Source organism: Ooceraea biroi, chromosome 12 (genome assembly GCF_003672135.1).
Source record: "Ooceraea biroi isolate clonal line C1 chromosome 12, Obir_v5.4, whole genome shotgun sequence".
Taxonomy (NCBI): Eukaryota; Metazoa; Arthropoda; class Insecta; order Hymenoptera; family Formicidae; genus Ooceraea; species Ooceraea biroi.
The window spans coordinates 7,854,553-7,881,135 of NC_039517.1; the positions used below are offsets into that span (position 1 = coordinate 7,854,553).

At 42.5% G+C, this 26,583-nt stretch overlaps 3 protein-coding genes and 1 long non-coding RNA gene across 9 annotated transcripts in view; 2 read left to right on the forward strand and 2 right to left on the reverse strand.

Annotated features, from left to right (window-relative positions):
* The first annotated feature begins 6 nt into the window (after positions 1-6).
* On the forward strand, positions 7-4,492 carry LOC105284239 (cytochrome P450 6k1). 2 transcript variants are annotated; one of them, XM_011347600.3, is made up of 6 exons: positions 7-96; positions 2,123-2,843; positions 3,076-3,300; positions 3,447-3,724; positions 3,795-3,978; positions 4,115-4,492. In XM_011347600.3, the coding sequence occupies exons 2-6, from the start codon at positions 2,201-2,203 to the stop codon at positions 4,303-4,305; spliced, it is 1,521 nt and encodes a 506-aa protein (XP_011345902.1). In that variant the 5' UTR covers positions 7-96; positions 2,123-2,200; the 3' UTR covers positions 4,306-4,492. The 2 variants fall into 2 exon arrangements, with proteins under 2 accessions (XP_011345902.1, XP_011345900.1); XM_011347598.3 differs by having other exon boundaries at positions 45-277.
* Positions 4,463-10,937, reverse strand: LOC105284238 (FYVE, RhoGEF and PH domain-containing protein 2). Of its 3 annotated transcripts, XR_894832.3 has the most exons (8): positions 10,491-10,937; positions 7,256-7,741; positions 6,442-7,157; positions 6,146-6,351; positions 5,659-6,024; positions 5,126-5,571; positions 4,853-5,047; positions 4,463-4,777 (listed from the first exon to the last, which is right to left on the reverse strand). XR_894832.3 is itself a non-coding variant. In XM_011347596.3 (7 exons), the coding sequence occupies exons 2-7, from the start codon at positions 7,738-7,740 to the stop codon at positions 4,939-4,941; spliced, it is 2,328 nt and encodes a 775-aa protein (XP_011345898.1). In that variant the 5' UTR covers position 7,741; positions 10,491-10,937; the 3' UTR covers positions 4,463-4,938. The 3 variants fall into 3 exon arrangements, 2 of the variants coding, with proteins under 2 accessions (XP_011345898.1, XP_011345899.1); XM_011347596.3 differs by having other exon boundaries at positions 4,463-5,047; XM_011347597.3 differs by having other exon boundaries at positions 4,463-5,047; positions 7,256-7,868.
* A 169-nt stretch (positions 10,938-11,106) lies between these two features.
* Positions 11,107-26,583, forward strand: part of LOC105284241 — a 48,459-nt gene continuing 32,982 nt past the window's right edge. The window contains exons 1-3 of one of the 2 annotated variants that reach the window (XR_002193650.2): positions 11,107-11,194; positions 11,401-11,598; positions 25,554-25,721. This is a non-coding gene — a long non-coding RNA (uncharacterized LOC105284241). Of the gene's footprint in view, positions 11,195-11,400; positions 11,599-25,553; positions 26,558-26,583 lie in introns of those variants that run through there. The other variant, XR_894833.3, reaches the window with a different exon arrangement.
* On the reverse strand, positions 11,592-24,653 carry LOC105284242 (solute carrier family 41 member 3). Of its 2 annotated transcripts, XM_011347604.3 has the most exons (11): positions 24,533-24,653; positions 23,730-24,431; positions 21,139-21,625; positions 18,500-18,698; positions 17,747-18,004; positions 15,925-16,199; positions 14,920-15,244; positions 14,499-14,793; positions 14,127-14,332; positions 13,763-13,911; positions 13,519-13,692 (listed from the first exon to the last, which is right to left on the reverse strand). In XM_011347604.3, exons 5-11 carry the CDS (start codon positions 18,000-18,002, stop codon positions 13,519-13,521), a joined length of 1,680 nt encoding a protein of 559 aa, XP_011345906.1. In that variant the 5' UTR covers positions 18,003-18,004; positions 18,500-18,698; positions 21,139-21,625; positions 23,730-24,431; positions 24,533-24,653. The 2 variants fall into 2 exon arrangements, with proteins under 2 accessions (XP_011345905.1, XP_011345906.1); XM_011347603.3 differs by having other exon boundaries at positions 11,592-13,692; positions 23,730-24,649.

Sequence of the window (26,583 nt, forward strand, 5' to 3'; positions counted from 1 at the left end):
AAAAGTATGAAAGCGAAGATGCATAAGTCAGTCGGACAGTCGACTGTGAGCAGTAACGTTCAAGAGTTTAAATTACAAGTCGTAAAGTAAGAAACGGTCAGTGAAAAATTTGCTTATTAAATTTGCAATAAAATCAACAAACATTCATTTAGTTCTGAAGCAATTTTATATGGAAACATTGTGTGGATTTAATTTAAAGTGTTTGTGAATGTTTTACCAAGTGTAATCATAACAATTAAGAATTATTTAGAATTAGAATAAGAATTATTCCTTTCTGGTAAGTAATTCCGTTTAATGAATTATAAAAACAATTCTATAAGTGAGTGTTTGAACGCTTATAATTCTTAAATAAGATATTTTTGGTTTATATGAAACTTCTTCATCTACTCGACTTCATTACGATACTATATAAATTTGGCCTTGATCTCATTTTGCGTTATGTATATGAGTATAGAAAATATCTCATCTAAGTGATAAAATGTTTAATTATAGATCGATAGTAGTAAATTATCCGAAAACGAATAGATCTTTTGACCTATAAGCTATTTATGTATTATAAATTTGTGAATCATTAAATCTAAGTAGATTGTAAATGTATTTTGCATTTTATACTCCGCGATTGAATGTGGATGTTGAGATTACTTATGTATTCGAATATTATTTCTAAATATTAAATAATATTGTAAGAGACATGAGATAATAGCGTAATAATATTAAAAACGTAATATAGTTCCTCCAAACGTTTTACGTAAAAATGAAAATAATCTATGAATAAGTAAATTGCTCGAAGCAATCTATCGAACAACATACGTGAGATACCAGATTTTCCATTACGTGATAATTACTGCAATTCTATTTTTACGTACACATATATTATGGACAGTAATTGAGAAGCGTTTTTATACAGTTTCTGATATGCAATTTTGCAATACCCATTTATTGCAGCATGATAAAGCAGCATAAAAGCTTAAACATTTTTCGATTATGTAAAGACGTGTGCTGTTTAACAGATGTTATAGTTTGCAAAGAATGTAATTAATATATTTCGTACAATCAAATGTAATCTGCATTTTGCGAGCAGAAAATAGTAAATCCCTTATACGTGCACGCATCACACAAACTGTTGTTTTCCCACTTGAGCTTTATTCCACACAATCTCATTTGTTACTTGAATTGCCTAGTGAACTTTACTCACTCTTTATAATACAGGATTTAATCTATTTAAATTTATTATCTTAATTTAATCTGATCTTATATATACAGGGTGTCCGGTAATTCACGACTCAACGCTCGTGAGTGGATAAAGAGGACTGAACCGAGTGGAAAAGTCCTATACCATTTTGCAATTTTCACAATAGTTAACGAGTTATTAATTATTAAAAATCGCTATATTAGTCCGGCCTACCGCCGAATGCAAGTGCGCGGCGAGATGCGACCGCCTAGCGATCAAAGTTGCTAGGCGCGAGAAGTTGTTTATTACAAATAGCATGCCTAGCCATTGCCACTGCGATCGCTAGGCACTCGATCGCTAGGCGGTCGCATCTCGCCGCGCGCTTGCACTCGGCGGTAGGCCGGACTAATAGCACGATTTTTAATAATTAATAACTTGTTAACTATTGTGAAAATTGCAAAATGGTATAGGACTTTTCCACTCAGTTCAGTCCGCTTTATCCACTCACGAGCGTTGAGTCGTGAGTTACTGGACACCCTGTATATATATTATTAATACGTTAAGCGCCATTCTGTTTACTTTTTCCTTAAAGGTGCTTTTTCATGCTGACGCTCATTTTTAGCGTCAAAACAGGTCACGTGATCAAAATTGACCATTATCCAGCCTTAATTTTGATCACGTGACCTGTTTTGACGCTAAAAATGAGCGTCGAGCGTCAGCATGAAATAGCACCTTTACGCCGCGCATTTATCGTATAATTTGAGTGATGTAAGGTCGCCGGTCACCGATCTTTGAAATAAATGGAAAGTTCACCGCCGGTCATCGGTGATCAGCACGGTCTTAATGGGCTTAATATGTTAATATAATTACGTTTCGATTTAAATTTCCTGTTTACTTTATCAATGAAGCTGTCTATCAATCAATATTCCTTAAGTTTATATAAACTTGCAGTCAATCCTCGGCTCAGAGATCAAAAACCTTCGAGTAGCGCAAAGAAAAAGCAACTCACCTCGACAATAAATCACCACGATGGACTACTTGGTCTATTATTGCACAACGGCTCTGGCAATAGTTGTCGGCCTCTTCTACGTCTACGCTAAACACAATCTATCCTACTGGAGCAGACGCGGCGTCAAGACCCCGCCACCGCATCTGATCTTCGGCAATTTCAGGGATTGCATTCTCCTGCAAAAAACGCCGGCTGATCAGCTGCAGGAAATCTACAATAGCGCCGATCCGGACGATCCTTACGTCGGGATGTACATCTTCCATGAGCCCGTCCTGCTTTTACGGGATCGCAGTCTGATCAAGCAGATAATGATCACGGATTTTGAGAATTTCGGAAATCGCCGATTCGGCTTGAGTAACGAGCGGGACGCGACAGGCTACGACAGCATCCTGTCGATACGCCAGCCCAGGTGGAAGTATCTGAGACGCAAATTAACGCCGGTCGTGACTGGGCAGAAGCTGAGGAACATGATGCCGCTGATGATAAAGAGCAGCAACGAAATGATCGATTTTATCGAGAATCTGCCGGTCGATAAGACTGGCGGAAAGACATACGAAGTGAGAAATTTAGGTTCTCGCTATTGCGCCAATGTCCTCGGTTCGGTAATGTTTGGGGTCGACACCAACTCGTTCAATGAAGATGATAAGGGGTTTTTGATAAGTGGTAAGAATTTGCTGATTTGTACTGCGTGACTTGTATTGCGCGATTATTTACAATCGCTTAGTTGCAACACGCAAGGTTTACGTAATTACTCATTGATTTTATCAGGATGAATTGTCATAACAAGTTCCTGCAATTTATGTAGAATAAACAAAGGAATTATATATAATTGTGCCGATAATGCGCTACATTATTAATGAGATGTAATTAACACCAATTAAATACGCTGTTGTAGGTGAAAAGGTCTTCCGAAGCTTCTCTGCCGGCGTAATATTTATTATCTTCTTCTTCGTTCCTCGATTGAGTTTTCTGCTCGCACCCTTGCTTACGGGGCCTGCGGAATATTTCCGTAAAGTCTTCTGGAGTTCCATGAAGGTCCGAGAGGAAATGGGAATTAAAAGAGGCGATTTGGTCGATTCCCTGTTGTCGCTTAAGGCCGGAGAACAGGATCCGCTTTACAGTAAAGATCGCTCGTAGAACATACTCTCATTTAGATAGTAACGATCATCACGTAATATTATGTACATGATATGACAGATATTCCACATTTATATTATTCACTGATTAATATCATTATATCGAACAGTACTATTATCCATTATGTAGAGTTCGAGGGTGATCATCTGCCAGCGCAGTCGAGCAGTCTTTTCCAGGCTGGATTCGAGGCGGGTTCAACCACGATCGCGTTTGCTCTGTTCCACTTGGCGTGCCATCCGGAGCATCAAGCCACTCTGTATGACGAAATACAGACCCACTTGGCGGGGAAAGAGTGGACCATGGATCTGATGAATGAAATGTCGTTCACGGAGCGCGTTCTGCTCGAGGCCTTGAGGCTTTTCCCACCCCTACCCATTACAGACAGGATAGCTGAGAAGGACTACAAGGTAAGAAATTCCACAAATTTCATAAATAATGGAGCAACTCGTGCGTCACATCCTTGACTCTTGCATCCAGATACCAGGCACCGACTTAATAATCGAGAAGGGAGTTTCGGTATATCTCTCGTTGAATTCGACGAGTCAGGACCCCAGGTACTTCTCAGATCCGCAGAAGTTTGATCCGCTGAGGAAGTCCTTACAAGAGGACAAAAAATTTTTCGAATCTCTGGGATTCGGCATCGGACCTAGGGCCTGCATGGGTGAGTCATGAAAGATCGATCGGTCAGCAAAAGAGAAAAAAAACACCGCTATTTCTCTTTCTTGTTCATTTTTTTATGGATATGTATGTAAACGGACGCAATTAGTACAATGTATCCTATCATCTTAAATTTTCAGGAACAAGAATGGGTTTACTATTTATGAAGATCGCGTTGATTGCCATCGTCACGAATTACACTTTGCATTACGAAACGGATGGCGCTCTGCAAAATTCCAATATCAATGGCATGGCTAACAAGAAAAAAGTTCGTCACGTATTTCAGTACGCAGCTGACGGTTTGCATGTGCAATTCAAGAAACGTGCGTAAAAGTGCGTAATTAAAACTTATCCGACGCACTACACTTATTTTAAGTAGATATTTCCAGTATGATATTCAGTGTATGATCCAGTATGATCAGTGTATTTCCAGTTCGTATTATCGGGTAGGAACTGTTCATAGATGTTTAAGGCCATGGAATTCCGACTACGATGTGAAATAAATTTATTGATAAAACTATAGACTTCATTACGCATTCAATAAAATCGATCTTCTCTCGTAGCTTAGATAACATATTATCACTGAAGCGAGTTAACTAATTTCTCACAAGCATATCGCGACGTATTTTCGGCATCCATTGCAAATTACGGTCAGCACAGCGTATCGTGTGATCGAACGACAATATATATATATATATATTTATAAATATACTATAACAGAACATCATACAAAACAACAAGCGTTTCGGCAGCGGCCGCTATTGACTCGGTTTCTCTCCCATTCTCTTCTCTTGTAGTACACACTAATAACAATATATATATAACATAAGTTAACGTCATTTTAAATATCGCTAATTAACTACTAACGATTATCTTACATTGCCGTGTCCGTCTTCACGTTCGCGAGAGTACGAGACAGTAAAAAAATTGGCTAGTTTGGTTAGGTAAAAAGGTACGAAGGTGCTCATTGTACATCGTTCATTGATTGACTCTCTTGTGCGCTTTCTTCGTTTTCCGCCTGCGTGAAATGAGGTAGTTCAGCCTTCGTAGCCAAATCGAGCGCGTTCATCCACCTGAAAAGAGCCCGCGCATTTATTAGCCGTTTCTTACTAATGAATTGACGAACGCGCATAATTCGCCTAGGCGTGTACCTTTCCTTGTCCTCCTGAGAAGACGCTTGCAGATAGTAATACTTCCTAGAATGATGCATCTTGAACGCTCTGATCCGATCCTTCGTGTTTAGCGGATCCTCGTCGGGCAGTTTCGTACCTTCCGTGACCGTGAAGCCCGGCATAGGCGTCGCGGTCATGGCCATGCTCTCCGACTCGGACTTGAACGAGTACAGGACGTAGTCGACGTGCAACGCGAACCACCGTCTGGTCCACGGTTTACTGGCCTGCGTCTTCAACAACAGGTAGCCGGATAATACTGAGGGCGCGCTCGCCGACACTTGCAGCAAACTTGGCACTGGTCCGGAGGGCGATGACGGCGATTTAGTGAGCGGCTGGGTGAGCGCGGCATGACACAGTCTGCACACTCGCATGCTTTTATTGTCCTCGAATAATAATTTCTGATTTGAGCATTTACTACAAACCACCTGAAATCGGGAACATCAATTTATCGTAAACAATCGAACGTCTTAAGCAAACTTAAAGAAGCTATTCAACTTCGGTTTGATACTCACCCTTCCACAAGCCCGGCAGTTATGCTTGCGCTTCATCACAGAGAAGATAACCTCGCACACCATGCATTTGGTTACCTCGTCGGCCTTGACCAAGGAGGTCTTGACGTTGCCAGTCTTCAGGCTGGCCTTACGCCTTATGATTTCCTGCATCGTTTGTAACAGCGCGTCCAGCCACGCCGCTTTCTCCGCGGCATCGTGCGTGTACAGTTCAACGGTCTTGTTTTCGTCCTTTATGTAGAAGGTGTTTGCGGTTTCGAGATTGTCACCCTCGACCACCTTCAGATTTTCCACCAGAAACTTGGCTCTCAGTCGATACATAGGGCCGGGTATCAGTCTTATCGAGCAGAGTAATAATAAATCACTAAACTGAAAAAGAGACGAGTAATTATTAAGAATGTTAAACATAGTAAACAATTAATGTATTATTGATTGTTTATTTTATTAAATAAAATTTTATCTATTTTATGGCAATGAGAAAAGTAATTACCAAAAATAAATGTCTCTCTTGATGATCGCCGCTACGCGCCGAAATTTTCACTATACGCCCTTCCTTCACCAGTTCACGGGTCGCACTGACTAGATCAGTTGCATCGTATATGCTCTCTTGGATCTCCAGCAGTTTCTTAAACTTGTCGATCTTCTTCATCGCGTCGTTCGTGTGATTGGCAGCGATGGACACTAATTCTAGGGCCTCTAGAATTTAACATCACAGGAAAGGATACGTCTCGGTTAATATAATCACAACTGTGATATAATTAACATATAGTTGCAAAATCTACCTACTTTGCGCATCGACGTAGTCTTGATGATCCTCAGTGAGATTTCGCAAGTAATCCTTAAGTAGCAGCTCGTATCGCGGCAACCTCTGTATCGGGCTCAACATGTGATGAGCCAGCGACAGCTTGGCGCACTCGTCAAGCTTCTGAATCTCATTGATAATCGCCGCAAACCTGGGCACCTTGCTCTGCAACGTGCTGATCAGATTCATGGCGTAATCGAAATTCTTCACGTACTCCGTGTACATCTTGAGAAACGGCGCGAAGTTCTTCATTATGTCGCCGATTCTCGGATCCGAGTCCCAATCTTGCATCCTGTCCTCGAGCTGCGGCAGCAGGAACTCGTTGTGAAACTTGTAGATCGACTTGATGTTCGCGAACATGTGCTGGACAGTCTCCGGCGGGAACATCGGATGCGCCCTGTTCTCCTGGTCGACCCTGAATTGGAACACCTGATCGATCAGATGTAAAATATTCACGTAGTTCTTCTCGGTCGCCAGCAACTCCCGCGCCACGTTTAACGCCTTCCTCCTCTTCGAATCAGGAGAGTCCTTCGCTGGTAACTTGGGCTCGGTTGGTATCGGCTCGTCCGTGTGATCCGCCACTATGGCAGAGTCCGTCTCTGAAGACCGCGTTTCCTCCGACTCCTCCTCGCTCTCGGATTCGCTTACCGCGTACGTGTCTAACGTGTACTGATGGGATCTTCTCTCCGAAGCTACGTAACTGTGACCATTCATTGTTTTTTTAATTATAGAATTACAGAAATTCTTTTACTTAAAAGTAAAACGTAATCTGTTTATTTATTCAAGCGTACTGCTTACCTACTGCTTCTATACTCTAGGACGCTATGTGACATCTTAATGTAGGACGTTTCCGATGAAGTCTCCTCGTGTCTCGTGATATCGATGCACTCGGCCGGCGTGGAAGCGGACATGACGAACGACTGAAATCGCGGGAAGCCGCCGTAACTGGCGATCCTGTGGAAGGAATGTCTGACGTAGGCCTGCTGCTCCTCGGCACCTGTTGCCGTGTCCGAATCCTGCGAGTTCCCATCCTCGCTGGTCGCGCTCTGCTGCTCCGGCAAACGCGGCGGCGGTGGCGGCGGCGCTTTGGAATGTTCGTCCTCCTGCTGGAACTCCTGCTTGTCCTCCGTGATCTCGAGGTCGGTGTAGAACGTACTTGTAGGCGAGCTGTTCTTTGAACCGAACATCTTGAACCCGTCGACCATCCAGCTACTTCCGTCCCCAGGCTCCGGGAATAGGCGCGTCATCCAGGACGAGATGTCCCTCAACTGACTTCGTTGCATCCTACGATCGACGTTACGCTAATTGCACCATCAATTATCGTGCACTTTGCGTGCTAGGACAATTGGGACGCGAGGAGAAGAACCCGCGTACGTCGGATACATGCGTGTCACACGCGGGCGTGCACGTACTATAATCAAAAATAAAATAAACGTAAAATATAATAGATATAATAAACATGCAAATTTAGTTGCGGATCGAATGAATAAAAATTAATTAGGCACATCGGACTTTTTCTCTATAGTCTTCTTTTATGAATGCTCCTCAAGTAAGTCACGGATCATTGTGAATCATTGGAGATAATCGAATACGCTCGGCTATTCTTTTCTCAAGCTTCGAGCGACATTATTCATGCACGTATGCCCATATTACTCATATCGCGACTGATAAATCCACTCGAAGCTGGACGATAGCTTTTTTTTACTGACGATACAAATCGCGCTGTCGTCAATAGTTGCATCGCGACGCATCGCGCCACCATCGTCTCTCGCTTTAAATTTTACGGTGCGTCGCCGGCATCACGTAATATACGTTTATTTGGCGAACCCGCGTGACCCAACATTGAGAGCTATCCCTGATCGAGGCGGTGCGTTGGCTTTCGGAATAACGAGCGCGCGATAGATCACTCGGGGGCGGCTATTTAAAAACGCATCCGCCTCTCAGATCGATCCATTACGCTAAAATTAACATCGGCGTGCCGGCGTCCGCTCCGGCAGCGCGCGCGCTCCCGCTGGACCGCTCGCGTCGGCATCGTTAATTGACACTCCGGCGTGCTCCTCGGTGGTGAATCGACCGAACGCACGCAGGCACCGCGTGCAGTCACACACGCACGCAGGCACGTCTGCGAACGCGCGTGAACACACGACGATTCTATCTGACATGCTCGCGTGTCTGTCGATCTCGGGGACGTGAGAGCTCTCAATTTCCCGCGACGTGACGGAAGAAATTCTCATGGATCGTCCTCGCCCGCTCCGTAATTGGATCGAAACAGCGCGGATCGTACAACTTTCGGAGCGAAGTTTCTGCGCACTTGAACGGTCGGAACGCGCTAATTAAACGCCAATTAAGATCCTCCGTGAATGCGCTCCGTGATCTGTGCAAATTTAACGGAATTAGTCTGGCATAGATTTGCGGAGGTTTGCGAAAATGTCTCGGTCGATTCGGCTTCAACGGATCAAGGCTATTTCTCAAGCTTTATATATATCGATGAACCGTGCTCGGCATGTATCGCGTGATTCAATTGGCTGATTCTGTATCGGGCGCTCTTTATAGCGTTCTCCAGCGTTAAATCTGCGACGTTGAACGTTGCTGCCGCTGTTATTCACCGTATCGAGCCGTCGATGTCGCCGGACTGGCAACGCTAATGCACGGCTATCCTCTGTAGCGATTAATGGATCCGGATTCACTTTAAAGCGATCTCGTGCACGACTGCCCACTTTGCACTTAACGTCTCGTTTCTAGTTGCGACTAGAGAGAGAAGTAGCAGACTTATCTGAATTTATTTATAACGGCGGGGTGCTCTCTAAAGCGCAAAATCCGTCCTGATGGAACGGAGAACGGTTGCCTGGCAGCAGCGTTAGAACGTTTTAATCGCGCGCGCAGCTTATCTGAGCGTGCATTTCGTAAGTAATCTAATTAGGCGAATTGCTCGTTACTGAAAGTACCGGTTATTTGTTATATTATTATAACCTGCTTGTTTCGAGAAATTACAGGCTTCGAAATCCATGACTCGTAAAACATAGACATTTAACGAAGTTTTTCATGGAAAAAATAAATTCTAATAAATTTCATGCAATTATACGGCTCTGCGTCGTTTATTATTCGGTGAACTTTTCGATCATTAAAATCCATTTCGTCGCCGCTGAGTGCGCAGTAATTAATACATCGGAGTCGCAATCCGGTTTCACAGCTGAGCTGGCTGAGCAATTTGGGGGACTGCTAACAAGCAGATACTTATTTATAGTAAAAGAAAAAGAAAGAAGTGACGTAAATCGAGAAAAATTAAAGATGTCAAGCTTGTTCGTTCTGGTATCTCGCGCTTCAGTGCTCGATTGTTTTCCGTTCAACAAAACTGCTAATTAGCTCATTTCGCATGCAGAGAGCGCAAGAAACTGTAGGTAATTAGAACTGTATCAGAGCAGGCAGTTTTACAACACAAGATTAATAGTTCAGGTGTACACATGCAGGCTGTTTACACCTAGTACTAACGACCGATTAATGCGAAACCGATAGGCAGCCACCTCGAGCGACAGATTGATCATTCACCTTCGAGCATTCATCCAGCGTCAAGCCAGACGGAAGACGGTACGATCGAACGAGCGCAGCGCGTGCACCTGGCTCGCCGTTAACTTTGGACGTGCGTCGTGATTTCTCGCGACGTACGGTATCGCGAGATGCGAATTCGCCAGTCGGCGAACGTACGGACAGGGCGAAGGGCGGCAGGTGCACGCGCGCGTCATAGGTGCTACGCCCTTCATTTCCCAGTCGGAGCGCGCGCTTGCGACTGCATCTCTCTCTCTTTCTCTCGCGCTCGCTCACTCCCTCTTGTTCCTCTCTTCCCGTGCTCCCCGCAAATCGGAAGCAGAACGCATAGTCCGCATCGATGCAACGAGGAAAGAGGAAATAGATGGAAAGCGACTAGCAGGAAGAGAAAGACAGAACAGGCAGACAGAGAGATAGAGATCGAGAGATCGAGAGAGAGAGAAAATAGATAAAGAGACGTCTCGGTCGACTACGAGCACCATTTTATTACCTCTTGCCTCGAGACCGCTCGTAGCGTAGCGGAACAGCAACAGGCGCGCACTGATCGGCGCGGGCATACTGATCAGCTTTAGGCGAGGAGAGGCGGCGAGACGATGCGAGGCTAGGCGAGGCCGATCACTAGGCTTGCAGCTTCAAATCGCCCGGTGAAATCACCGACGAACGATCCTGGGCGACCCGGACGGCTCGTCGCCAATCAAGTAGTACGCGTCGTCGCTTGCTTCAAGTACCGCATCGCGACACCCTCGCGCAATACGCGCTCGCGGCGGTCAGAGGCAGCGCGAAGTTGCCCGCGAAGCGGCGAGGGCGGCCCGAGGTATCGCGATCGAACGAGGGACGGGATCGACGATTGCGGCGCAACGGCGATGACGACGACGAGAGCGAGAGCGGCGCACGGGAACTCGGCGGACCTCGCTCCAGGGCGAACGCTCGGTGCGACACGCCGAGGCGCGATACACGTCGCGGGGCTGCCTGCGCGCGGCGCGGTACCAGCGGTCAGGTACTACACTATGCTTCTCCCGCACAGGTTCGACCCGCTCGCGCGGACGCGCGTCGATACTCTTCGGCGACGGCGATGCGAGCGATGCTCTGGCGGCACGCGCGCAGACGACGGACGAGTTTCCTCCACGTGACCGGAAAGTACGAGGCTCCAGGCTTGACTGGCAGGCGGTAACGTCAACGTCGCTACACGTGCAGGTTAGTATCGCTCCTACGTTGCGGCTAGCCGACTGACATATCGAAGTATCGACTATCGATGTGTCGTATCGACGATCGGTCACGCGTGCGCAGTACCTGTCATGGCGGCAGTTGCTCCTCGGGTTTGCGCGAAATTTTGATAGCGTGGAGACTTTTACGTGGTACGTAATTTAATTGGTTATGGATTCGATAATTGTTTTGTTTAGGTGTCCGCGTGAGAACGCGAGATTGTGAGGATGCATTCGAGTCTCGAAGATTTCTCGCATCCGCGAGTACCGCGAATTGGAAGGTTACAAGGCCGGTGGAAGCGGGCTTTGGCCTCGCCGCGGTTTGAGATCGTCGGTCGGGACCAACTTCACGCTGGTACCTTTGTGTGCAGTAATTCGTACTCGTGATATTTCTTGGTAAGTAAAATATATTATAAAATATACAGAGCATGTTATTTTGTTTGCAATCTTGCTGAATCGATCGCTCGAAATGAATTTTTCGAATGCGCTAGGCATAATTCTATTTAAAAATCGGTTAATTACACATGCGACAAACGACGAGAGAAGTAGCGTACTGTTCGGAACCGGGTAGTCGCAAAGTAAGAGCCCGCGTAGGTTATAATTCGATGTGATTCGATAAATAAGTACATTTTTTACATGATATACCATGGTAAAACGAATACTGATAGAAAAAGATGATCGTTCTCGTGTATTATGTGTACATCGCAGTATGCACATCTACTAGAATAACAAATAGTTAAGTAACAATGAATTAGCCGCGATTACGTTATTCAATAACGAATATTGCTAAAACGCCAGCATTATTGGGTAGGCACATTGATCCACGATCGTTAACGATCGATATACGTGTTATTCGATAACGCTAGTAATTGAAATAGCTAATATAAAACGTACGATAAAATATACGATTAAAATATATGTACATGAAAAATACGCTTAAATATTTCAAACGCGAGACGTTTGTCCGCGAGATACATTCGCGGAGATATATTTTTCAAAATAATTTATTCCAAAAAATGTTCGCCAACGCGGCTCGAGCTGCTCGGCTTTCGATTTCCGTGCTATTGTCGCGGCTGTTTAATGCGGCTCGGACTGCGTTGGTTCACCGCGCAACGAGTTCGCTAACGTTGCACTAAACTTTAGTAGGGAACAATTATTTAATACCTAATAAATATAGAGATAGTAAAATTTGATTTCGGCAAGAGTTTCATCAGCGGCGTGGAGTATCAATCGCGCCGCGATGCTCAACGTGTCTGTAACATTTCGCTTTGTAAGCGGATGCTCGAAATGCGGATTCTTCCCGCGTGCACGGAAATGAATAAACGACGCGTATACTTAAATACTACTTAAATCGATGTCGTCCGAGCTCCGCATTGCATAATGCGTGTCTCAAGGAGGCCGCGTATTGCGTAATTAAATAAGTACGCGCGAGTAATGACACGAACGTAATAAAATGCTCGCCTGCATAACGTGCAGTTAAAATGTCGCATTTCGGGCCGCATTTCGAGCCGCTGTTTCGACCGAGCCATTGAAACTTTTGTCGCAATCGCTACATAATTACGTAATTGATTAGCGATTTACTAATCGCGATTAGAAAATGCAGGAAATTCTTGGTGGCAGCCAAGTTCGCTTTTCCGCAATTCCGCCCACGGAATCTTATATACGATGATTATCGCTTAAAGTTTAAAACACATTGCAACTCGCGACTGTACTTCCTGTTTATGTCACTTTGCAACGCGTATATCACTCGCCGTGACCACGCGAGTGTCGGAGAGAGGTGTCTTTCAGGTTCTTTGCATTTTTCTATTGTCTCGCTCTATTAAATTGACTAGGAATCGATAACAATTCCGTTGATTTGCAAAAGTTTCGTGTTGCGCTCGCGAGAAATAAGACGCGTAATTCAGAAAAAAAATCGTGCTTTCTACATCTAATCATCGCGTCGATCTTGATTGAGCGACTCTGCCTGAATGGCTCGAGTTTCATAATCGCGGATTACATCTTCCTGCAAGATTACCGCACAAATTGCTTAACTCTTCTCTATTCTATAATTTTAAAATGATTGCATAGACGTTTATCTACTTGCAATTTGAGTATTTCTCTCGTTATGTATATCTTGTTGTGTTTCTTGAATGACCGTCATTTCTATTTCGCGAATACGTTAATCGTTCGATCATCCTTCGTCTTCCGATCTCGCGAAACACTTGAATGAGGGCTACGGAATAGCGCGTGTCGGCGTATGCTGACGACGCAGACGTACGATTGACAATCCTATTGTTGCATAATCAAAATCGATGAGGGAAGATTTCCTGCGTAGACTTAGCAGTACGGTCGTTGTATCTCATATATAAAGTAAAAGGCCAACGCTAGTAACAGCGATCCACTAAGATCACCCAATGCCGTCAAGTAGGGGATCGCCGAATTGTCGGGATCGATTTTGAATCGCCACATCGCGTGGATGATTATGTGCGCGACGTACAGCAGCAGCATTACCTGAAACGAGATTTCATTGAAACATTCGTCGCAATAATGTAAATAGGATTCAAGCAAAACTGGCACTTACCTGCATTACGGAAACGACAATGTAGGAGAGCACGAAATACGTGTGCAATGCGCAATCGCCTGGATTCATCGCATCGGCGATAAAGACGAAGATCAGTTGACCAGGTATCGCCATGCTGACTAGCAATCTAGCGGTCTTGGCGTACGGTGCTATTTATAAAGAAGAAAAACTATCAGATATGTACAGTATACATACAGCACACGTGCATTAAAGAATCATTGGAATTGATTTCGCTCAAGCGTGACTAAGGAATGACGTAAGTAAGAAAGTGTGCATTGACAAAATGAGAAAATGTTTCAAATATTCGTCTCTGAAGTGAATTGCAAATCGAAGAAAACGTTCGTTCACACATAAAATTACGTACATCCAATGAAAAGCGCTGTCCATGGGAATACCCAAATCTTGCCGTGCGGTGGCAGAATTCCCATGATGGAGGACTGATGTAACATAGTTGACATCCTAGATGCCTGCACCGACACTAGATTGCCGCCAATTCCATTAATAACCGGCTGGAAAACTTCAGATCCGCTATAAGAGTGGATCATTCTCTCAAGAACTAATCCACCTCCGCTAAAAACGAGAAAACGGTGTAATTGAAGAAATTTAAAAATAAAACCGAACATAATAATAATGAGAAACGGAAATCGATAATAAATTTAATAACGCAATCGTGAAAATTAATGACTGATGGAAACGTCGTTTAAAGAAAAGATAAAGATCATGTGGCTGAACTAACCCGCTAATTAGAAGAGCAGACAGGATGGGAATCCAACCAGACTTTAACACGCTCCTTGTATACTTGTTCTTCAATACGATCAGAATCCAAATCGGCAAAAGCACCAAGAATATCCCGAGAACGAAGTACAGCACCCACATTTCGGTGTCCAGCTTGTCGAAGAACTCCGATGCAACGGCGGAGAGAATGCTAATGGACACGACATCGCCGATTGATGCTGCCAAAGGAGTCGCCAAATTGTCTGGATTCATGTTACATCGGTAGGATATCATGATCACAGCTATCATAACGAAATCTGTGGAGAAAGGATTTGCGATTTAGGCTATCAATGTAGTTCTACTGCATACTATTCTAAAAACTATTGCGTACAATGAATTATTTATTGTAAAGCTATATATTTGACGAAAAGAGTGCGATTTACCTAAGATAAAACAGGAACTAGTCGCCGTGCACATGCAAGAGACTGCTAGCAGCAATGCGCGATCCCAGGCGAAGCCATTGCCGTTAAGTGCACCCACTCCCATGCCAAATAGCGAAAGACAGATGGCCGCAACGATCGCTTGGACTTGCACTAGCGCAATGTTCCCAATGATCATCTTAGTGATCTCCCGCCAACTTATCATATTGCCCAAATTCGCCTGGGTGCATAAACGCGACGCTAGGCACATGTCGAGATTACCCTTCAGACCCTGTAGCGCTGTGGTCAGGATCAACAATTGCGGAACTTGTTTGAAAGCGGGCAAGTCCTGAAATCAAATGTACTGAGATTAGGATGTGGGAAAATCGAATTTACTCGTAAAAATTTGCAAATAGTTCCTCATTTCTACGTAGCACTTGAACTAGCGGAGTTTGAAACACATGCTCTGCGATTGATGCATCATTCATTTTTATCACAATTTATATATTGACGAAGAGTGACTTATTGTTAGTCGAAGTATTCTCTCGTTTTATGGATTACGAGATTAAAATAAAAAGAACGTTGCGAAGATCTGGATGAATACCAATAAACCGACGATAAAAGCAGACACACGATTATCTCGATCTAATCATGAATTTCTTGACCTTCGATGAGCCGCACAGATCACTCGCCTGAAATCTCCGTCTGGAATCTTTAATTACTCAAGACTACGAGCGTGGGCACTTAAGGTGCTTATACAATCGCGTCAGTGTCGCGTTAAGAACGACACCGTATCCTACTTCGGACGATCGATAAAATGCATAAAGGAGAGGAGGAGGAAGAGGAGAACGACACCGTCTTCGACAATAATGGAAAGCCGTTCCTTTATCATCAAACAATGACAACAAACAAATATCTTGTCGATAAGAGGACAGTCTAAGAAAAAAATGAAATGATTTATCTTGTTCTCTCTCTCTTTCTCTTTTTTTCTCTCTCTTTTCGTGATTTCACTTCAGGGGATTACCTTACCTTTACGTCAGTGAGGACACGACCGGCACCGATGGTACCCAAACCCGCAATAAAGAAAGGCACCGATACTTGCAGGATCGTGTGGTACCATCTCTCGTTCCTAATGTCTCTTTTATCCCCCTGTGCGTTTGGGCCATTACGATCTGGATCAGGGTCCAAGGTGGCGGTCGACGAGATTGTCACTATGGAACTTTCGCTGGAAAAGGAACCATTTGTGCCACCGTCGCCGGACATGTCTTTCTTGTCCTTCGGGCCGCTCGGCGCCTTCAAGCCAGCTGTCAACACATTGGTACACCGTTAAATAAAATTCCAGTCAATTAATGAACTTATAAACGGACATTCAAGATACGGAAATTAAAAAATCTAGCCACTAGCACTCCGTACAACTGAATCGTAACTTAATGAAATTACGATTAACTGTTGCTGCAATTAACATTCTCGTTGAATGGATTCACGTGGAGAAGGAAGAACGAAGGATTTACTGACGATTAGGTACCCCCGGTACCTAATTTCCCTGAGTCTGACATCTCCATGTTGTCAAACTTTGCGTACATAAACGTGTATTCGCGCGAAATGAACACTGAATGCGCCTCTTCCCCGCGTCGACATTTATAAACCGCAGCGAAAGTTCATGGTACTTTGAGTTCTGACGTGGGTCGTGGTCACGCTTGGACGAAATTATCGGAGAACCTTTCGCGCTGCGAAGTCATCACAATCGCTATTATGTATACTATGTACGTGACCTATACCCCTGCGTTCCCCGCGATTATTATATTATTATTATACCGCGCCGAGATACGGTTAGTCTACTCATGCTGCTGCTTCCGAAAACAGCTGTGAGGTCTCGTGCTTAAAGTTGGACAATGTAGAGCGCGTTTCGAAATTCAAAACTCCAGATTTGATCGTTGAATGAGATCAATATTTGTCAAACGCGATCAATATTTGTCGAGTTCCCTACACGGTTCACCGAGCACAATTTCGTCACGTTTCGTCATCTAGTCGTTTCCTAACTGTGCAAAACTCAAGTGAGAACTCGGGACGTTAATGAAATTTCCACGGTTCACAATTATCATGGCAATATTATTCGATCTGCGTGTGACACAAGACACACATAGTGCGTGTTTCATATATTGCTATTGCTTTCAATCGGGAACCAGGACTCAAACTTGATGGTGCACCGTTCGATATTTTCATACGTGTTCGTAGTAGTGCAATTTTTACACTTGTCATTAATATGATGATACATTGGCTAGATGAAAAATAGAATGCCAAAGTAAACTCTAAGAACTGACCAACAACAGAAGGATCGTTAAATTAGTGAGTTGGTGTCTCTCAATACAAAATGATTTGTCTCGCGGTGGACGTTCTTTCAGCTTGCAATATTCAACGATTTCCATTTTTCCCCAATTTTTCAATTTGCCAAGCGCTTGTCAGTTTTTACATCATCTGTCATCCACACTTGAGCGTCGCTTTGTCAGGTAATAAAAATCTCGAGTGACATTCTTGGTTAGAGATCGAGACTACCTTAATTTTATTCTAATGTATTCGAACTCTTCAATAGCGCGGTCACGTGAACACGGTGTCTATCTTTATTCATGACGGTGGAAACACCGTTATCGATCTGTGAAACATCGGACTCGTCGGCATGTAATACATATAATACCTTCGCGCGCTTAATATGCGAATTTTTTCCACCGAATTGTTCGATAATGCCCAAGAGACTTCCGGTGTTAGCATAATTATGAAAACACAATCGCGCACGAATGAGCATGTGTCTAGACGCGTGCACATGAGCGAGATCTCGAGCTGCAATTTTTCTTACCGGCGAGTTTTTGCACGAAAACGGGTTCCGCATTGATACTGTTCGCATTCATCTTCTTGTCATCGATACGCTCGAATTTCAGCGCATAATTGTCCTTGCTGCTCGGTATCGTGACACGAGGTATAGTGAAGGCCTGATCCCTCACTTTCATTACGTCGTCCGTCAGATTGTCATTGCTGTTCCCGTTGCTATTTTGCGGCGTGGTGCCTGTGCCGTTCAGCAACGTCGGCTCCATCGATTCCGAAAAAGCAACCATATCTGAAATCCAATAGCTGGAATTAATAGAAATTCCATTCAGAAATCGAATTAAATTATAATCAATATTCGAAACGTTGAGGATTATTATAAGCATTATTCTATTATTCAAAATACTGGGAAAACTTAGAGAAAGTTTAAGTAACTTAATATTTGTTGGAGAAAAGATAGTTGAATTAACAGTTAAAACGGGATTTCCTGAAAAGAGATTCACGACGCATTGAAAAAAAATTTAATATCTATTTTCTTTCGTTCTTCTTTTACTATGAATGTTTATTCTTAGTACTGCATTCGATAAATATGTATGTAACGCATGGCGCGATCGAGAGACATGGAAATTAATTGGCGACCGGAAGATCAAGAGGCGTGGAAATTAATTCGCAAATGGAGATTATCTAAATGAGCTCGATTCATCACAAAGTGCGACTGTTTGTAGTTTTTGTAATCGCAAAGAGGAGCGGAACGTTACATGACTATTTTTTTAAACGCGAATCAAACCTTGAGTTTTTGTGAAAGCTTCTCGGTGCAGGTCTCGTGAGCGCACTTGTGATAAAACTTAACGTACGCTTAACGTACTGAGATTGAGAATTAACGTTCGACGTCGTCGTTGCACTACCTCGTGCGGCAAGCCTTAGGATCGACCTGCGACAATCTCACGTCGGATCTGCCTGCCTCCGCAAGCTTCGATCTGTAAAGGCTGAAAAGATACGATACATTTAGAAATGATACACTTGTAGATTATTTTTCGGAAAAACATTTGTTGTCATCGTCAATTAAATGATTTGTGTGCTATCGGTGACGCGGAAATTAACAATTTTACTATTGCTATCACACACTGGCTTATCGTGACGTGACCATTGAAGCTGCCGTAACTATACAAGCTTCTTCTTTGCTTCTTAGTCTAAGCTGCCGCGTTTATCGATAAGGAAAAGAGGATTGTTTAAAAACGAAGATATTGTACAAAAGAAAAAACAGAATGTCACGAATCTGACAGTCGCGATTACGCAAATCTGTTACAAGTACGTGTACGTACATTTAAAAGGATTTTTAAGATAAATGCGAACTTTTCGAGAATTTGAATTCTACTCACATTTTAGGAATGGAAATCTGAACGGTCTGTCACGGAAATCTTACAAACGCGTAAGATCAATAGTTTAATATATATCTAATCGTTTGCCGGCGCCGGGCATAATTCATAACGAACAATAAGAACGCTCGCCAGACAGCAGCGATCGATGTCAGATAATGGCAAACGGTTTAGCTTGTGTACCTTACGAGTCGTAAGAAGTAAAAATAGTATCGTGGTTGTAGGTCTATTATTAGCGCATTTTTTTCTACCTGTTGAAGCTTCGATATCTTTAGATTAACAATTTCGTCTATATTTAGCTGACTGACGTGCACAATGCATCGGTCCTGTCAAACTCATTTATTGATCGATGTTCCAAGTTCTTTTTACCTGCTACAAATTTGAAGCTGTTCGAACAAATATAAAAAAAAAACAGCTTAAAGCTTAATATAAAATTTATTTAAATATATCGTCGCTTATCATCTATGCTTCTCTAATTGTAAGTATGATCGAAGAAGTTTTGGGAAATATCATTGATACTTGCTAAAGGATTTGTCTTCGACGAATACTGTGGATAACCGTGACTGGACAATCAAAGTCGTTGCTCCGATCAGCAGCTCTGCTCTGATATTTCGCGTAACGCGATATGCAGAATCAGCGGGAACGTCGTCGGGATAAAGCTGATAGGATCCTTTGGCGCCACTATTTTAATCTGATCGCACGTGTCGGAGGAATTGTATTACGCGTGTGCATGTGTCTTTTGCCACGCTTATGTGCAGAAACTTCTTGCAAACATCGAAAAAATTGAGCTTTAGAGAGAATAAAAAGGGTCTAGGACTTTTATGAGATCGATCTGCGTGAAATGTGACGGATAAAAAGAGAATAATAAATAACCGACCGGCAAAATAACAAATAATTTAGTTTCTACGTCGGTACACAATGCTGTTTCATATACTCGTATTTATCGAATTTAATTCAGATCGAGGATATAAACAACAGCCATTAATTACCTTTTAGATTATTACATCGTCTGACATTAATTATCGCGTTTATTAACTTTAATTTAGGAGCTGACAAAATGCATAATTAATAGTCGCAATATAATTAACCCAAATAAATTCATTTGATGCAGCTACTTCTGATATTATTTATCTCATTGCACATATTAATTACAACTTCCAGTGATTACTCATTTCGTTGATAGTTCGATTAAACTTTGGACAATTTCATGTTAATATGATCATGTCAGTTTCCCGATCTTGCATACGTTCGCTTTACTGCACTTGGATTACAATTACGATTATCAGTCACTCTGTAAATTGTCCTGTCGATATTCGCATGATATATTACTGTATTATCATTTTATCTGATATAATTCTCGCGGATGAACATCGTATTTGCGTACCGACAAATAATACACTTCCACTTTAGACTTTGTTCAAGCCAATTACTCCCATGCTGGAAATTGCGATATCGCACAAGATAATCGTATATTTCGATGCATCCAGTCTCACATAGATCATTGTAGACCGAAATCCGCAACTAGTCTTCTATCCGTCTTCTCAAGTTATAATGTCTTCACTCAGTCACGGCAGACAGGTGCATTAAATTCTTATCCTCGGAGCTTGCAAAGCCACGACGTGCATCTCTATAAGGCTCTAACTGTCAATTTGCAAATTGGATTTTATTCAACTTAATTACCAGTTTTCAAGAACTGTCACAACTACTTTATGTGTCTTTGTTCACTTTTAAAAATAAAGCATGCAGTACATCACGCTTCACCTAGTCACACAGTCTCGCTCGTTTCCGTTTTCCTCTACGAATTCTCACAAGTATCTTTACTATCTTCTTGAGAAGATACTCCACTTTTCGCTTTATTTAACGAAAAATTTTCCGAAAATCGGTGCGCGCGTTGAATTCACCTGCAGTCTTCGGAGTACCGACATGAAATCTTGGTTACACTTACTAGCAATCACTGTCCGTTTATCCGACTATCGGGGCTATTCAACGATAACAACTTGCGGGATTACACCAATCGCCGATAAAGCAAAAGTGTCATCCGGATACTCACGTAGGAAATTCACAGCGAATCTGCGCCAGCGTGTCTAGCTTCGCCGATGAAACCTTTGCTTTTGGAGTACCCGCTTTTGACGATGATGCCAGTCCGGATGAGGATTCCAGTTCCGATGGCGATCCGCATGCGTGTTCCACGTGCTTCGGTGCTACCACGTGCGTCCGTCCACGCGATCCGCGCCGTTTGCGAGCAACCCGCAAGGAAAGGCTCGAGTACTCTGTCTGGGTTTCCAGCGTTGTCGTGAGATATCGCGTACTGAATGAATTGAACCGGGACTTGGCGATTTTCGAGAGAGCACAAGGTCGTGTTCGTGTGTCGTGCACGACTCGGCTTGACTGATAAAGCTCGTGGCTCGATTGTCAGTGCCTCCTCCTTGTCCTCGTCGGGTGCTTGTCTGTCTACCTCGTCGACGTATGCATGTGCGCCATCTCTCCAATGTCTGATAGGTGGGAGTCCCAATTCCAAGACTCGATCCTAAGATCGACTGGTGAGCAAATCGGAAATTAGTTGGGCTTTTCCATACCGGAGCTTGTAGGAGTGGGAGGTCACCAATTCTTTCTCGACAGAAGAGACAATGGAATGTCCTCGGGAATTGCAGGGTTCACGTTAGAACGCGGGAATATAGCCGATCCGAAAACCGGATTAGCCTAAGGAGACGGAAACGAACAGTCTAATGAATAAAATAATAAATTAAAGATAAAGTCTTATAACAATGTATAACGAAAGGCAACATTATGATGCATATCATTAACGTATGCATGATGTTATTCAAATAGAGGTCCTAAGAAAATTGCCGATGAAAGAAGTGATACTGAAATTTAATTGGCTGTTTAATGATGAAGCTCGTTAAGGAATCAGTAGCTTATAGTTTGGAAAAAATAATTTCAAGTAATGCGTATGTGAAGATTTAAATCCTTCAAAATTCTTTAAAGTTGTTATTAAATGGGCATTATATACTCATTATATTAGTAACTCTATATTCCTGAATAGACTGTATTAATTTGAAAATTATTATGTAATAATTATCAGAATTAATTTTTAATATTCTTTGATATACATTTAGGCAATCATGATACCATTTGCATTAAATCATAATAAGTGCAAGACTTATTATGATTTAATGCAAATGAGAGAAAACATTAATAAATCGTAGGTTTATCGATCACTATCTAAACGATGTGTCAAAAATGCTACCGATAACTTTTGATCAATTAGATGTTAGTTTTCCTCACTGTTCACTGATAATTAATATAGAATTAATTAGACTTAATATCAAAATTTGCATACATACAGATAAGATCACAAGCGCGCGCGCCAGATCATTCAGTCATTCGTTTAATGTAAATCGCTTCTCTCGGTTAGCAAATTTTGTGCGTGAAATATACGAGTTTTTGTATGAGAGGAATTTTTTCGAATTTTGTCAAAATTCTTCTTCAGGAGCACTTAACATGTTTTTGCGGAAAAAGTTTCCTAAAAAATCCTTTAACAGCTAAAGTCTTTTTCCTCTTCAATCTCAAAGGAAATTTTATTTTTTTCGACTTCAAGAATTCATCGCAAATATGCCGGCAAGTCGTGTGTCTGACATACCTCGATCACGTAACATTATCATATCACCTACTAATTATTTTCGATAGTCGTAGCAAATGAAACGCCGAGCGCGTAAATCATTTATTAGTCGATTATTACGGTGCGACGTCAGTATTATTAAGCGTAAGTCGGTGACGTAAGATTGCGCTGCTTGCGTCACTAGAGTGTTAACGAGCTTTTAGGGCGGCCGCATCTTGGAGTCTAGCGATCGCCTACGAGTGAGTCACCAGGCGATTTGTGTCCTCACCTCGTGCGGTCATCTCGGCGCGTACGCTCGGACATCGACTTTAAATCGCTCGTTAAAGCAACGAATAATATGCATTTCGTCCTTCCGCTTGCGTATCCTATGAATATTGTATCGTCCGCGACATCGGCGATTAACGCGCGATCAGCATTCCGCACACGTACAGACGACCTTACATTCACTCATTGCGCATCCAAAACGGGGAAATACAGTATTCGGCTTGTTTTTTCGCGTAGGATTTATCACGAATCGGTCTCACGTGTTTGTTACATACGTGTCCACGCGATCGCACGCGATTATGTGCGATTACGTGTGTGTTATCGTTCGGCGACGACGACAATCGGCACTCATCGTCATTCGAGAGCGGCGGTTAATGACAATTATATCTGTCGTCGGGTGCAAACTGGCACATTTCGATCGATAATCAAGTAGCGCGAAAAATCGTGTCGCGGCTAGCAAAGACATTCCGCGGTGCGATATAGGTACTTGTAAATAATTCTTTGCAAAATAATTCGATAATAGTTTTCCAAGATTTTCCATCATCTTTATCCTTTTATGAGGATTTGATCGAAGGTGTGGTTTAAGGAAACAATGGCTTGTCATTCATGGAAATATACACGCGTCAGAGAAGCAAAAGTTTTGCTGAATTATCCTGCAAACCGATGGAAAACCCGTCAAATTATACGTGTCAATCGTGTGACGTTCGGGTGTCGGAATAATAATTCCGACTCTAGGCAACGCGCTAGGTAATACATACCTTTGGACAATACTCGTTATAATATCAAGTTATTTCCTCCGAGTCACTTCCTTTCGTAAATTGAGAGGTGCAGCAGAGAATTGTCCGTGCGCGCTGCAGCTCACGCTGGAAAGTCGGCTGGTGGACTGGATGACTGTCTCGTCGCCAAGATTACTTGCCATTCGGGAAAATCTAGATCACTTGGCGATTTCGCTGTTGATTGCGCTTTTCCAGGACGCCGTTGACAAACAACACGATTAATTTCGCGCAGTTCGTGAAACCGGGTGCGAACCGATTATCACCGACTGCATCTCACTATTGTTAGGTATTCCGATTGTTATCCTCGCGTGCGCAAACGTCTTACGTAGGCTTATCTATTAAACGATATCGTGCGCACACACGCGCCCGCAGGTGGAAAACGTAATGGTCTCCTCGCCGCTTCGAAATGGCTCGGCGATTAAATTTTCGCGACGTCAACGACGTTCGCCATTGCATAATGATCGAAAAATTATCAGTTTCGCGACAACGAATTGGAGTTATATTCCTATATTTTCAGAAATCTACGAGCTGACTCACTCAATTTTTGATCTTTAAAGTTGTCGAAACGTTGCTACCAAATACGGTGTAGAGTATCATGCCAGACATCGTGAATGAAAAATGCGCTGCTCAAGCGAGTTTTTTATTAAACATATATTTTTTCGCGTCGAGTTTTGCACTTTGTTGCTGTAAAGAGAATTGGTTAACAAATTTGTTCACTGTGTTTACGTCGATATCGATCCGCAATTGCGATTGCAGCGCGTATCATATCTTTCACTATAACTTACTGAGTACTCGAGTAATGTGAGAGGATAGCATGTATAAAACCTGCAAATTTATAGATTAGCATTGGCAGTCCATTGTATTAAAATACTTATTGAATATATTGATAATTACTATAAAGAAAATATTATGTTCTCTTTTGATATGTGCTATACATGAAATTATATTATAATTAAATAAAAATTTAATTACTATAATTTTACTTTTTAGGTTTTCTGAAAAAAATATTTCTAATGAGAATCAGACGAGATGTTACAAAAAGGATAGATAATAAAATATAGATAACAAAATAATAAAAAGAATATAATAAGATAATAAAAAGAAAATTATATTAATCCGCAAATCTCATTCCCAGTCGCAAAAATTGTTTGAAATTGTGCCGTCATTCTTGTATATGTGCATTCGTGTGTAAATATAGTGCATGATACATTTTATAATCGTGCCTAATAAGAGGAAATTAGTCCGGATTTACAGCCTCCGAGACCGAGTGCAATAAAGCAGTTGTAAAATTTGTTTACATTATTAGCATTCAGCATAGTGAACAACGTAGATGATACGCGTTCTAGCGATGAAGCGGATAAAACATGTTAAACAACACGTCCATAACGAGAGAAATATGTAATTATGCTCCTGGTTATTTTTACTAAGCATTACTAAGCATTTAATAAGCATTTAATAAACGTCGATAAAAGACACGTGAATTGTTTTGAATAATCTTCCAATTAAATATGTTGGATGCCCGAAGCATTGCGTTCTCTTGCACAACAGGTCACGTTTGGATATCGATTAGTGCGGGAATTCATGCGGCGATAAAATTCTTGAGTCTCTGTGTCTTTCCTCACGTGTCGCATATCATCATCGCGATGATAACGATTAAATGTGGATTAAGATCGTTCGTCAAATACGTGCGCGCGCGCGCGCGCGCGCAATGAATAGTTAGCGTTCCACGATTATCAACGTGGCACAACAGATTTCTTGCTGATGAATATCATGCATCTTATACATGATTTTCTTTTTTTCTTACAGCGAGATGCGATTTCCACGATGGACGTCGAGGGGAAAAAGCGCGATGCGACTTACTTCTTTCCGGCAGTACAACCGATCCGCTCATCTCTCACATCGTTCACCGGAAAGAGAACAGACGGAGATTATACGATTGCAGGCACGCACGCATACATCTTAGTCATCGACCAGGTAAGAAATTCCAACTCGTATCACTTTTTTACCTCGGATTTCCCGCGCGAATAAAACGTACACGCACGTTTGGTTGGACGTTCGATTCGTTTCCGTAATTTTTCCCGTACAGCAACAATGTCGCGACTCTTTCTGCGATTAGCCATATGTCATTGTATTACGTAAACGTCATTGTGCCAGCTGATACCGTTTTACCTTGCGCATGCATAATGCAGTGTTCTGCAGAAATGTTTATCTATTCATTGGCACGCGGTAACGAGGAAAATTCGACATATCGGACGTTTTTCCAATCGCTCGAATTGTTTATATTATATAATAGTTTGATACACGCGATCGGATTTCGTCATGACTGTGACTCGTGATTGTGTCATCAATGAAACCTTCACACATGCAAAATAGTATCGTTTATTTTGTAACAATGTAGCAGAGCTATCTATACAGAATTATATTTTGCATAAATATTCTCCGGATTTATAACATTTTTGATAGACGACCCGATACTCGCGTGTCGTATCTTATCTATAATTTTCTAATATTATCTATATTTCATTATGGTACATCATGAATCTATTTCTGTTGCAAGAAGTACGTCACAACATCTTTTTCCGTAAGAGGATGTAAGTTTCTCGTACATGGCTCTTTGTCACGTACAACCGGGAATATTGTATTTCCTATCGCGTGTCAAAAAGATTTCGAAACGTACGAGGAAAATATAATCGGCGGCGATATATAGATACGTGATTAGTAGAGAAGATTGTGTTACCGGGTCTTTATCATTGCACGTACAATATGATGAGGATCTATCATAATTATGACGCAACCGATCTGAAAACTGCTCTCTTCTTTCGCCATTGCCACTAGC

Coding starts and splice junctions, on each gene's coding strand:
- LOC105284239 (XM_011347600.3), top strand. CDS start 2,201: ATGGACTACTTGGTCTATTATTGCACAACGGCTCTGGCAATAGTTGTC. Junction 2,844..3,075: donor TAAGGGGTTTTTGATAAGTG/GTAAGAATTTGC, acceptor ACGCTGTTGTAG/GTGAAAAGGTCTTCCGAAGC. Junction 3,979..4,114: donor CGGACCTAGGGCCTGCATGG/GTGAGTCATGAA, acceptor TTAAATTTTCAG/GAACAAGAATGGGTTTACTA.
- LOC105284238 (XM_011347596.3), bottom strand. CDS start 7,740: ATGCAACGAAGTCAGTTGAGGGACATCTCGTCCTGGATGACGCGCCTA. Junction 6,352..6,441: donor AGACTACGTCGATGCGCAAA/GTAGGTAGATTT, acceptor GTTAAATTCTAG/AGGCCCTAGAATTAGTGTCC. Junction 5,572..5,658: donor ACTGCCGGGCTTGTGGAAGG/GTGAGTATCAAA, acceptor TCCCGATTTCAG/GTGGTTTGTAGTAAATGCTC.
- LOC105284242 (XM_011347603.3), bottom strand. CDS start 18,002: ATGGTTGCTTTTTCGGAATCGATGGAGCCGACGTTGCTGAACGGCACA. Junction 14,794..14,919: donor TAGTTCCTGTTTTATCTTAG/GTAAATCGCACT, acceptor CTTTCTCCACAG/ATTTCGTTATGATAGCTGTG. Junction 13,693..13,762: donor TTGTCGTTTCCGTAATGCAG/GTAAGTGCCAGT, acceptor ATCTCGTTTCAG/GTAATGCTGCTGCTGTACGT.